Raw genomic sequence first — 13,188 nt, forward strand, 5'->3', positions numbered from 1 at the left:
CGCCGATTTTCCAAAGGCCGGACCAGCAGGGCGTGAGGTTGCAGCTGCCCCGCATCCTCACCAGCTTTGGCTTTGTCCTTCTGGAGTTGCAGCCTTGCTAGTGGATGTGATGGGGTAGTTCTTGTGGTTTAACTTGCATTTCTTTAGTGACCAGCGATGTTGAATGCTTTCTCTTGTGTTTTTTTGCCACTCATTGTTTTCCTTTGTGATTTGTCTGTTCAGTTGTTTTGCCCACTTTTGTGATGGGTCATTTGTCTTACTATTGAATCAGGAGGAGTTTCTTGTATATGTTCTGGATACAAGCCTGTGTTAGATCTGTGTACGTATACATGTATGTATACATTTCTAATACAGTGTCCCTTATTTTGGATTTGTCTGATGTTTCCTTGGGATTGGATTCAGATGGTGTATTCCTGGCCTGAACACTCTGTAACGAGGTTGTGTCTTTCTCAGGGTGTCAGGACAGAGGCATGCAGTGTCCATCTGTACCTCATTGGTGAGGTTAATTTCTATTACCTGCTTTCTCCTCCCTGTAGATTATTTTTACCCTTGCAACTAATCAGCCAACTGGGGAGACTCTAAGACCAGGCAGACGGCTGCTCCCCATGAAAGTGTTCCCCTGGACGTGGCACGCACCTGTGCTTCTCCTCTGAACCATCTTTATCGTGGTGGCTGCAAAGTGGGGTTCCCAGCACCCCCTCCATGTTTGCCTGTCAGCACGGGCCCTTCCTTTTCCCCTAGTGATGGGTTGATTCATTCGCCCATTGAGTCCATATTGGTGTGGACCCATGGGTCCCTGTTTTCCAACTGTTTACAGTCCATTACCATCCCTAGTTATTTCGGTGCTCAAATTGCCCTCAGTTTGGCCTGTTGGAGTCCCTTCAGGCTGGCCTCTGCGTCCTGTGATATCTTTCATTGTGTGTCGTGTTTTGACACTTTTTTACTTTCTGGCATATCAAGGAGCTTCAGGTTCATCTTGAGTCTTCCCTGCTTCAGCCCTGGAGCCAGCCATTTCCATGAGAAGCTGTGATTCCTTATATATAAAATATACTTAAATATATATATTTAAAAATAAAAATGTACTTTTTATTTTAGAACAGTTTTAGATTTATAGAAAAATTGCAAAGAGTTCTCTTATGCCCCACACCTAGTTTCTTGGGTTAACTTCTGGCATAGCATACAACCTTTGTCACAGTCAGTGAACCAGTATCAATACATTATCATTAACTAAAATCCTTACTCTATTCAGATTTCCCTAGTTTTTACCTAACTTGCCTTTTTTCTCCAGGATCCTGTCCAGGATACGAAACTACATTTAGTTGTCAGGTCTCCTTAGGATCCTCTAGACTACAGGTTTCTTAGGCTTTCCTTGTTTTTGATAAGTCCTGGTTCTTTTTCAGGGGGAATGTGCTAGAAATCAAGACCTGGACCTTAGGGCGCTTGGAGGCCCTTTTAAGCAGAGCCAGGAAGTTTACAGATGAACACACACAGACACACACATATACAAAAGTACATATGTGATTATACGTACACATTCACATACTTAGATGTATGTGAGTACACACATGCACACGCACACCCATATGCATGTACTTTAGGAATTATGAGCTCTCCTTGATGCCTTCACTTCCGGTCCATCTCCACAAGGTTCTTCCTTGCGCTCCCTCCTGCCTTTGGCCTCCCCTCCCACAGAGGGAAACTTGGCTCACACCATTAGGCATTTCAGTAATTTCAGAACTGCTTCACCTATACAACCACAAAAACCCAGCCTACCAATGAGAGTTCAGTATTCATTTGCAACCCATCACTGTGCCTACCTTCTACTCTTCACTCACAACTGTCAATGGTATTTTTATAAGTCAAATAGCATTCACAAGTCTCTTGGCTTTATCTCCCCCTGCCCTGTCTTTAGCATGGCTGTATTTTTCATTTGAGTATATTTGGGTTCATTCGTTTCTGTTTGTATTCAGTTTTAGACCTCTACCCCCTCCCCCCACCATCCTTGTTGATTTAATTTAATTTTTTGACTATAAAGAACATTAACATGTTTTTAAAAACCAAAACTGAATAGAAAGGTAACCTCAGGAAAGTATCGCAGCCCTCTGTTCCTTTGAGTCCAAGCCCCCACCCCGTGGAGGTACCCAGCTCTGTTGTTTCCTGGTTTCCACTTCCAGGTTGCTTTTTATAAGTTTGAACAGGTGTGGGTGTGTGTTTCTTGTTTCTCCTTCAATACAGAGAGGGCTGTCGACTATATGTGCTCTTTTGCACTTTGCTTTTGCAATTTATGTCTTGCCTTCTCCCTCCTTTTTCCCAGCTGCATGGTACTCCATCACGAAATACCAGTGCACTGACGTTTACTCAACCGGTTTCCTTTGTTTGGATATTTAGATTGCTTCCAGTATTTTGCAATTATAAATCCTGCTGCAATGAATGTCCCGGTGCAGATGCATTTTTGAATTAGTGGAGGTGTGTCTTCAGGGCAGATTCCTGGAGGTGGGCTTGCTGGGTGGAAAGGTAAACGCAGGCATCGCCTTGTTGGATATTGTCAGACTTCCTCCATAGTCGTCACGTCGTTGTTCCTTCTCTCCGGGACGCGTTAGGAGGCCTGCCCCCCCCCGCCCCCGCCACGAGCCTTTCCAAAGTGTCCGTGGTCAAGCTTTTTCATACTGCTAATCTGCTCGGTGAGAAGGGGGATCGTGGTGTGGTTTTAGTTTGCAGGTCTCTTCTTATGAGTGAATTTGAACATCTTCTCGTAGGTTCATGAGTTGTCTGTTCATTTCTCTTGCCCGTTTTCCAATAGAATTTTCGTTGTTTTTCATCATTTATTAAGGATACTAGCCCTTTATCTATGATATATATTGCACACATTTTCTCCCTGCTTTGTCCTTTGTCTGTTCTTTCCCTTTTTTCTGCCATGTTAACTTAAAATTTTTTAATGTGGTCAAATGTATCAATCTTTTTATTACGTCTGGATTTTGGATCATAGAAAAAGCCTTTCCCTACTCCCAGGTAGGGAAAATTCATTCCTGTTTTCTCCTCGTACTTAGTTTCGTTTTTCATGTTTAGTTCTCTGACTGTTTGGAATTTATTCTCGTGTGTGGTGTGAGGAATGGATTGAATGTTATCTTCTTCCAGTGGCCATCAGGTTGTCCTGCACTGTTTATTTCAAGGTCCTTCTTTGCTGCGTGAGTGAAGCTGCTGCCTGTGGCTTATCTGGGTGGGTCTGGCCCTGGGCTTTCATTCCTCCGTCCGCTGCCTGTCTGCTCTGTCCTGGAGCCACGCTGTGCGAATTCTGGGGTCACCAGGGTTTGGGGGACTGCGCAGCCTGGCAGCCCTCCCTCTCCAGGGCTCTTCTGACTACTCTTGCATCTTTATTTTCCCATGTGCTTGACTTTTCTAGTGCCATAAAAACAAGCCTATTGACATTTTAATTGGGATTGCATTAAATTTATAAATCAATTTAGGGAGAGCCGACATCTTGGGGGTGTTGAGAAGCCCTAACCAAAAACAAGGCATTTCTTTCCATTTGTTCAAGTGTGTTTTTGTGTCTTTCATGAGTGTTTTTCTTTTTCATAATTTTCAGATGTAATTTTTGAAGAGTGTTTATTAAGTTTATTCACAGTTGTTTAGTATTTTGTGCTGCTTTTTAAAATGGAACTTTCTCTGCCATCCTATATTCTAACGTAGCACTATTTTGTGTGTGTGAGTGTGTTTAATATAGTTATTTTTACCAGCACTTTATATAGCCCTTATCATAGCCTCATGCCATTTTTTAGTTTAAATTTTTTTATTTTGTGATATTTGTAAATTCATATGCATTTGTGAGAAATAATAGGGAGATCCCATGTCCCCTTAACCCAGTTTCCCTCAGTAGTTACCCTGTCTTTTGATGTGTGGAAGTTTTCCATTTTGATTAAGTGCAGCTGTCGGGTTTTTGTTCCTGGGGCCCTTGGGTCCTCTCCAAGCCCCCTGCCTGTGCTGGAGCAGAAAGCTGCTCTCCTGTGGCTCCTCTCGCGTGCGTCCCTTCTCCTGGCCTCGCAGGATTTCTCGGTGCCATGGGTTCAGGGGTTGGCCATGGCTGTGGACAGCTTCCAGCTTACATCTTCCCAGTTGGTGACCCCGGAGAAGGGAGGACATCCCTCTCAGAGAGAGACTCTGGGACTGGCCTTGGGAAAGTCCCTTCCCTGAAGCAGTCGCCACTGCCTGAGGCCGGGTCAGGGTAGGGCCCATGGCACGGAGGGGGGTCCCCACAGGAGCGGGTGCCAGGCTGCCAGAGCTGCTGCAGGAGTGAGGGCCCATGAGCCCCTGAGGGCCAGCGGTCACTGACTTCGCTGGGCCCCGCTGGAAGGGAAGCAGAGCCGGATCTGGGCATTTGTTTGTGGGAAGCTTTTTGATGACTGATTGGATCTCTTTGCTTGTGATTGGTTTGTTGAGGTTTCTTTTTCTTCTCTGGACAGTCTAGGTTGTTCATGTTTTTCCAGGAAGTTGTCCATTTTCCTCTACATTATCCAGTTTGTTGGCGTACAGTTGTTCATAGTATCCTCTTATGATTTTTTTAAGTTCTTTGGGATCCACGGTAATGTCCCCTCTCTCATTTATTATTTTGTTTGTTTGGGTCTTCCCTCTTTTTGATTTTGTTGGTGTAGTTAAGGGCTTGTCAGTCTTGTTGACCTTCTCAGAGAACCAGTTTTTGGTTTTATTTATTCTCTGTTTTTTTTTGTTCTCTATGTCATTTATTTCTGCTTTAATCCTTGTTATTTCTTTTCTTCTGCTTGGTTTAGGATTAGTTTGCTGTCCATTTTCTAGCTTCTTCAGTTCTGTTTTTGGTTTTAGCTCTTTCTTCCTTTTTAACATATGCATTTAGAGCTATAAATTTCCCTCTCAATACTGCCTTTGCTGCATCCCGTAAGTTTTGATATGTTGTGCTCTCATTTTCATTTGTCTCTAGATATTTAGCAATTTCTCTTGCTATTTATTCTTTAACCCACTGATTGTTAGGAGTGTGTTATTTAACCTCCAGATATTTGTGAATGTTCTAAATCTTTGACGGTTAGTTATCGACTTCTAGTTGTATTCCACTGTGGTCAGAGAATGTGCTTTGAATAATTTCAATCTTTTTAAATTTATTGAGGCTTGTTTTATGGCCCAGCATATTATCTATTCTGGAGAAAGTTCCGTGGGCACTAGAGAAGAATATATATCCTGGTGATTTGGAATGTAATGTTCTATATATGTCTATTAAGTCCAGTTCATTTATCACATTGTTTAGGTTCTCAGTTTCCTTATTTGTCCTCTGTTTGCTTGATCTGTCTTTTGGAGAGAGTGATGTATTGAATCTCCCACAATTATTGTGGAAACACCTGTTGCTTCCTTCAGTTTTGCCAGTGTTTGTCTCATGTACTTTGGGGCATCTTGATTGGGTGCATAGACATTTATGATTGTTATTTCTTCTTGGTGAATTGTCCCTTTTTTAGTATATCATGTCCTTCTTTGTCTCTTATGACACCCTTGCATTTAAAGTCTATTTTATCTGAGATTATTATTGCTACTCCTGCTTTCTTCTGGCTGTATCTTGCATGGAATATTTTTTTCCATCCTTTTACTTTCAATTTCTTTGTGTCTCTGGGTTTTTCTCTTTTAAGCAAAATATTGATGGTTCATATTTTTTAATCCATTCATCCAATCTCTATCTTTTAATTGGGGGAGTTTAATCTATTCACATTCAGTGTTATTACTGTGAAGGCATTTCTTGAATCAGCTGTCATATCCTTTGGTTTTTATTTGTCAGATATATTTTTTCCCACTCTTTATTTTCTTTAACATATCCTTACTAAAACTCTTTAGTTCTGTGCCCTTCTTCAGACTTCTCTCTCCTTTCTTTTTTTCTCAGCTGGTAGGGCTCCCTTTATTATTTCTTGTATGGCAGGTCTCTTGTTAGCAAATTCTATCAGCATCTGTTTGTGAACATTTTAAGCTCTCCCTCAAATCTGAAGGAGAGCTTTGCTGGATAAAGAATTCTTGGTTGGCAGTTTTTCTCTTTCAGAATTTTAAATATCATACCACTGCCTTCTCGCCTCCATGGTGCCCAATGAGTAGTTACTACTTAGTCTATTCCCCTTGTATGTGGTGAATTGCTTCTCTTGCTGTTTTTAGAACATGTTCCTTCTCTTCAGCATTTGACAGTCTGATCAGAATATGTCTCGGAGTGGGTTGTTTAGTTTTATTCTATTTGGAGTTCTTTGGGCATCTATGGTTTGCATATTTATGTCGTTTAGAAGGGTTGGGACGCTCTCCCCAACAATGTCTTTGAATACTTTTCCTAGTCCTTTACCCTTCTCTTCCCCTTCTGGAACACCAGTGATTCTTATATTTGTGTGCTTCATGTTGTCCTTCATATCCCTGAGATCCATTTCAAATATTTTGATTTTTTGTTTACCATTCCTTCTTTTGTGCTTTCACTTTCCAACCAACTTTCTTCAAGTTCGCGTATTTGTTCCTAAGCTTCCTCTAATCTTGTGATTTGTGTTTCTAGAATCTTTTTAATGTGATTAACAGATTGTTTTATTTCCACAAGATCCACTATTTTTTTAATTTACTCTTGCAAATTCTTCTTTATGCTCTTCTAGGGTCTTCTTGATGTCCTTTATATCCTGAGCCATGATATTAGTGTTTGTGATTACTTCTTTGATTAATTACTACAAGTTCTGTGTCTCCTCTGGTTTTTTGATTTGGACATTTGGGTTATCCTGTCTTCTGGTTTCTTCATATGCTTCAAGATTTTCTGTTGTTTTTAGCCCCTTGGCATTTGCTTATCTTGATAGGGTTGTTTTAGGGCATGCAGGCTTATTTGAACAATTGTCTCTAATACGACAGAGCTGCAGCTTGGTGGAGTGCACTTCCCCTGACCTACCAGCAGATGGCGCTCCGGACCCACCTCTTACCCTCAAGCCAGTTCTTCCCACCTTCATCTGTGCAGGAAGTGGGGGTCCAAGCCTTGTGGAGGTCCAATCAGTGCACCAGTTTTCCGTGTGCAGTGGGGGCCGCCAGCCCTGAGGGTGGGTGGGGGTGGTGTGCCCTGTGCAGTTAGTCAGGGAAGATGGCTTTAAGACCCAGTGCTCCCGGCCATTCCCGGGGCTGCGGCTGGAATCCCCTGGTGCTGTAGCATGCGTCTAACTCTTCAGCTCAGATTCCCTACAGTCCCCCTCTGCTGTGGGCCCACAAGTCCCTGGGTTGGTGTAGGGCTCTTGGCACTCCATGCAACACTCCTGCCTCTAGGCTGTGCACTCTGCAGGCTTCTGCGGAGGAGGATTGTGCACCTTCACGGGTGAACGGAATCCCTAAGGAAGCTCTTGGCTGTGGCTCTGTGAAGGGCGTCTCCCAGCCCGCTGCGAACATGTCTGTATGGAGTGTGGAAACTACCCATTTCTTTGGTCCTCCGCCTGCTACAGCGGCCCATTCCTGGCTCAGGGGCTGTTAGCTGCGGGTGTGCAAAAGGCTATCATCCACGCCACATACTGAGGTGGGTGCCCGGGGCATGGAAGGCACTCTGCACTGCGCTCGACTACACAGCTCTTGCTGCTGGATCCGCGGCTGCTTTCCAAGTTTTTAAACTAGCCCACCGCCAAACACTGTTCCTAAGTTTCTCCCCATCATGGCCGCCATTTCCCCAGCAGCCTCCAACGCTCATACAATTCCAAACACAGTCTATTGGTTTCTCCGAGCGCATAGTCACTGTGGATGTAGAAGACCTTGCCCAGCCAGCGGCACCCTGGAACTGCTGTTCTGGAGCACTTTCTGTCTTTTATCTAGTGTTTTTCACGGAGGAGAGTTTTGCTCTGTCTCTCCTAATCTGCCGTCTTGGATCTCAAGACCCTTTTTCAAATGAGGTCACAGCTTAGGCACTGGGAGTCAGGACATTGGTGTGCCTTTTGGGGCTGTCGTCCAGCCCACTGCAGGAACCCCTGATCCTAGCATTCCCCAGGGTTGGATGTCTGTTTGCTGTTTGTAGCTCTGCCTGATGAATGTCATCGTGGCACCTCTGATCTTGACAAAAGCTGATGCTTATCCAAGCTTATTCCTTTGTCATTTTGTGTATCGATTGTTATTTTCATTAAAAGTCTAAATGAGAACAATTTGATTATAAGTCACCAATGCTTTTTGGACTGGTTCCCCCCACCCCAGTTTGCATGACTTCAAACTCAACTGTGGCAGATAAGAAATTACAAAGTTGCCTATCTAAGCTCAACCCCTACAGGTCACTAGTGGGCGGAGCCTCATCGTTAAGGGCTTCGATGGCCGCTCGGGCTCCACTCCCGGGCTTGGCTGGGTCTGACCTTCGCCAAAGAGCAGGTGCATTTCAGGGAGGGTCTCGTCTGCAGGTGCCATCAGGGCCTGTTGTGGGATAACAAAGGCTAATAAATAGCAATTGAATTGCTGCCAGTCCCTAGTGATCCCACTGGAGCCTCTGAGAAGGAGTGATCAGTAACTCCCCAGCCATCCCTTTTTGTTAGAGATGTTAGAAACAAAAGTGAGGAAAATGGGTATTTAGGTGACTGACAATTATTCCATGCAGAAGAGATATATATTGATTGAGAGAACTCTGGAACTAGAAAAATTAGACAGTGGAATCACCTGGTTTGAAAATTAAACCAGAAAGAATTGCACAAATAGCATGAAAATTTGGATATGTCTTACTTTATTTTGTTTTTGATCCTGTCATAAATGTCTATGTTTTACTTTTTTAGTGGCCACTTCCCAATACTCTTACAGGAATTTCATTTCTGAAAAGCAATGGATTTATGATCCACTTTTCATAGATACACTGTACCCTGTTCAGTACCAGTTTATAACCTGTCCTCCAGCTGAGTGGAGGGGAAGGGACAGGCGTTGTTTGTTTTTGTGTTTGACACACGTTGGAAGCATGGCACGGGGTGACAGGCTTTGGTTTCTTACTTTTCTAATTCTTTCCTTGTTCTTCCTGGACGTAGTGATAAAGGTTTTCTCTTCACTGAATTGACGGGGACCCAAACCCCCACCCACCCCCAGGACTGTAGTGGCTCGCACAGCCCCTGCTGGGGGGTTGTTGGAGGCCTGACCACAGTTTTGATGGGGGCTCTGGTGAACTGCATGCTGATTCCGGGTCTCCTCTCACATGGATCTAAAGGAGATACTAGGATGGAGGATAGTGCAGGAAGAAGCTGTGGTTAAACTCAGCAGACCATTGAGCTGCTTGAAAGAAGGTTCCAGTTAGTGGGCCTGGGGGTCTGCTTGGGACCCGAGGGCATTCGGGCCCGGTAGATGGGTCCTCCTCCGCATCTGCTTCCTGTGTGTGGGAACCTGTTACCCGCCACGGGCCGTGGGCTCTGTCCCTCCTCCCAGTCATGTGGCGGGCACCATGAAGGCTGCCTGGGGTTCGTGTGAGCCCCTCTGGTTCCGTGGCGAGTGCAGCTCTGCTCTGGCCTGGGACTCACCCTTCCCTGGGCTCCCACTCTGAACTGGTGTCATATCCCAAGCGATGCTGACATGCTCCACCACCAACGGGAGTCCGCGCACCTGTCAGCTCCTGGGTCTCCTCCATGACGGCGCATCCCGGGGCCCTCTGCCGAGGCTGCATGGGGGCGTCAGTGCTCGGCGCATGCCTGGAGTGTGGCTTGGCTCTTCCTTCTTCTAAATAAATGGTTGAACACAGTGGCTTTAAAACACTTTGCCAAGTGGGGTCCTGAGACTGTATTTGTAAAAAGACTTCCTTTTAATGTAGCATGCTTATTCTAAGGGTTTCCGTCATGTCCTTGCTTGACCATTGATAGAGTAGGTGAAAAAAGGAACGATGATCTGATTTCACAATGACAAAGTTAATGAATATAAAATGTACCACTTTGAACTTTGCAGAAGAAAATGTGTTAATAACCCTCAATTGAATATCCCCATGCATTCTTCATTATTTTACAAAATTTCTTATCACCAACACAAAATGCTGCTCCTGATATTTTCCTAATGGATTTGAATTGCTGCTGGCAAGGCACATCATGTTTACAGACCTGCAGAAATATCCGTAAAGGAGCAAGGGACGTCATCAAAATGGTGTTGGTCTTTCAGTTAGGCCAATGCTGCCTGGAATCAGGCCTGTGTGGGTGGGCAGGGGTCCTGGTTAGGGGGCTGGGGCCTGGGGCCGGGGCCTTGGAGCAGGAGGCTGACTTCCCTGCTCTCTGCACACTGGGTGCTGTGCCCTCCTTCCACCTTGGTCCCTGCTTGTGTAAAATGGAGGTGCTTATCCCCATTCCCTGCTACATTGAGCTGCGGTTACATTTAATGTTCGCAAGTCCTGTTGATTGTGCCTGCCTGGGTGACTTTTGCGGTAACTCATGGATGTGTGTGCTTTGTCTTGATCCCAGGCAGCGTCTGTCCCCTCTTTGTCCAGCTTGGCCTGTATGCACCTGGTCCGCTGGGCTGCCTGGAGCCCCTCGTCGGAAGCCAGCTCTGGGAGGGTGACCTTGCCGCTGCAGGGGGGGACCCAGCCCAGCCCCTCGCACTGCCTGGTCTACAGGGTGCCCCCAGCCAGCATGAGCTCCGAAGAGGTAAGCTGCTAGCCCTTCTTACGTATGTTTCTTCTCCTTTTGGCTGGTCTGTAGCAAGTTCTTGCATTTTTAAAACCAGAATTGCTTTATGTCATGGTTAAGCTCTTAAGAAAAGAAATCTGACTGCTGAGTCCGATGCAGACTCACCGAGGCCTGGTTACCGTGGGCCTGGTGCTTTCCCACCCCTGTGCCAGCCCCTGGGGACCTGGCAGGACGGGGGCCTCTTCTGTCACTCTGTGTGTGGAGACCCACTCCGCACTGTGTGGGTCCTTGGGATGTTTGCCACATTTGAGAACAGGCTCTGTGTGGCCTTTGGCAGCCTGCTTTCGGGCAGGACGAGCACGAGGAAGCAGGGGAGCCTGGCGATCTGACTCCAGGTCTGGCCCGTCTGCGACCTCGTCACCCATGCCCCAGGACCTCGGCTTTCTGCACAGCACAGGGGAGGGCCTCAGCCAGGATGCTCGGCTTACAGTCTCAAAACGAAACCTTATCTGAACCCCACTGTAAAAAGCATATGAAGGTAAGCTGGGCTGGTTGGAGTGTCTGTGAAGGCTCCTGTCCCCTGGCCCTCTGTGCCCCCTGCCCCCATGGGTGGCCCTGGAGGGTCTTCCATGGTGTGGCCCAGGGCTGCACAGACACCGCCTGGAGACCACCCCTGGCTGACGCTGGTGGGCTAGGATGTTGCGGCATGTTGGCATGTTGGCAAGTTGGCATGTTGGTAGGTTGTTTGATTCTTCTACTTTCATCCTAAAATATGCCCCAGCTAGTTTCTGCAGTGCAAATTTGAACCTTTCATACTCAGTTGTCTCATTTTTCTAAGGTAAAGGGATGGTACCTGTGTACTCAGGATGTCACTTCCTGCTGACTCTAGTGACTGCATGATTTTCAGTGTTGTTATTTATGACTCGGATAATGCTTTGGGAATCTGAACAAAGGAACAGCTGATTGGGCAGCTTTTCTTAGAAGGAATAGCTCTCATTATGGGACCATATTTTCTTGCTTTCCTGCATGGTCTAGTTTGAGCCCTCATTATAAAATTGCTGTGAGAAATCCTGAAGCCATCACTGTTCTCTTGTTCTCTGTGTGTGTGTGTGTGTGTGTGTGTGTGTGTGTATAAATAAATATTTATTCTGTTTAAGTTTAGGCTTGCCATGCCACTACATTTCCTTTGCTTCAAGTGTATAAACTATATCGGGACATCAGTGTTTTGAAGACTGGACTATCTTACGGACATAAATATATCAGATAGTGACATTTTCCACAAGGAGCTCAACTTCTAAATTAAAGCCTCTCATCTTCAGCACTGTTGACATTTTGACCAGATAAATTTGTTGTTGTGGGGACTGTCCTGGGCATTGGAGGATTTTGGCAGCATCCTTAGCCACTACCCATTATCAACCTTTAGCAACCCCCTTGTGACAACCTGAAATGGCTCCATACATCGCCAGGTGTCTCCTGGGGTGGGGGTGGGGGAATTGCCCCTGGCTGAGAATCACTGCTTTTAACAGGTATGATGAACTGAAACTAGGCACAAACTTGGCTCACTCTCCTGCTCTGTGAAGTCTGCCTCTCCTGTGTTTCCTAGGTTATGTAAAGGGGCTGATATCTGACCCGCCAGGCGGGTTAAACCTGGGCTTTCTTCTTTATCTCATTCGTTTACTCGTTCAATTATAGTTAGGGATGTCACCACTCCTCTGTAAGTAAACTATAAAACAAGAAGATAGAAAATCAGCAGTACATAGAGGAACTGAACATCATTAACCAAGTGGGTCTAATTAACATTTGGAGAACACTCCACCTGACAACAGTAGAACACACGTTCACCAAGTTAGACCATATTCTGGGTCGTAAAACAGACTATAATAATTTTAAAATAATTGAAACGATACAGAGTATCTTCTCTGATCATAATGGAATTGAAAATTAAAAATCAATAATAAAGATAACAGAAAAGTTTCTAAGCATTTGGAAATTAATGTAGTTCTAAATAATCCATAAGTCAAAGAGGAAGTCTCAAGGGAAAATAGAAGATATTTTAACACAAACAAAAGTGAAAACATGACATATCAAAATCTGAAGGATGTAGCTAAAGTATGTGAGGATGGACATTTATAGCATTAAATGCTTCTATTAGAAAAGAAAGAAGGTCTCAAATCAATTATCTAATCTTCCACTGTTAGAAACTACACAAAGAAGAGCAAAACAAACCCAAAGCAAGCAGCACACAGGCAATGATAGAGGTAAGAGCAGAAATCGATGGAACTGAAGCCAGAAAAACAAAAAAGAATTTAAAAAACACAATAGAGAAGACCAGTGAAACCAACACTTGATTCTTTGAAAAGATCAATAAAAATGTTAAACCTATAGCAAGACTGAAAAAGGAAAAAAGAGAGGAGTCAAATTACCAATGTCAGGAATGAAAGATGAAATATCCTTACAGACCACACAGGTATTAAAAGGATCATAAAGGAATACTACGAAAAACTCTGTGCATGTAAATTTGACCACTTAAATGAAATGGATCAATTCACCTTAAACTGCACTCTACCAAAACTTACCCAAGATGAAGTAGATAACCTGAATAGTCCTGAAACAATTATAGAAATTGAATTCA

The 13,188-nt window shown here is 44.7% G+C and overlaps 1 protein-coding gene across 7 annotated transcripts in view; it reads left to right on the forward strand.

Moving 5' to 3' along the window:
• Positions 1-13,188, forward strand: part of NPHP4 (nephrocystin 4) — a 148,927-nt gene that overhangs the window by 53,702 nt on the left and 82,037 nt on the right. For all 7 annotated transcript variants that reach the window (XM_037828682.1, XM_037828681.1, XM_037828683.1 and 4 more), the window contains one exon: positions 10,392-10,574. In XM_037828682.1, the coding sequence (XP_037684610.1) occupies positions 10,392-10,574 (183 nt within the window). The remainder of the gene's footprint in view (positions 1-10,391; positions 10,575-13,188) is intronic.

The sequence above is a fragment of the Choloepus didactylus genome, chromosome 2 (genome assembly GCF_015220235.1).
Source record: "Choloepus didactylus isolate mChoDid1 chromosome 2, mChoDid1.pri, whole genome shotgun sequence".
Lineage (NCBI taxonomy): Eukaryota > Metazoa > Chordata > Mammalia > Pilosa > Megalonychidae > Choloepus > Choloepus didactylus.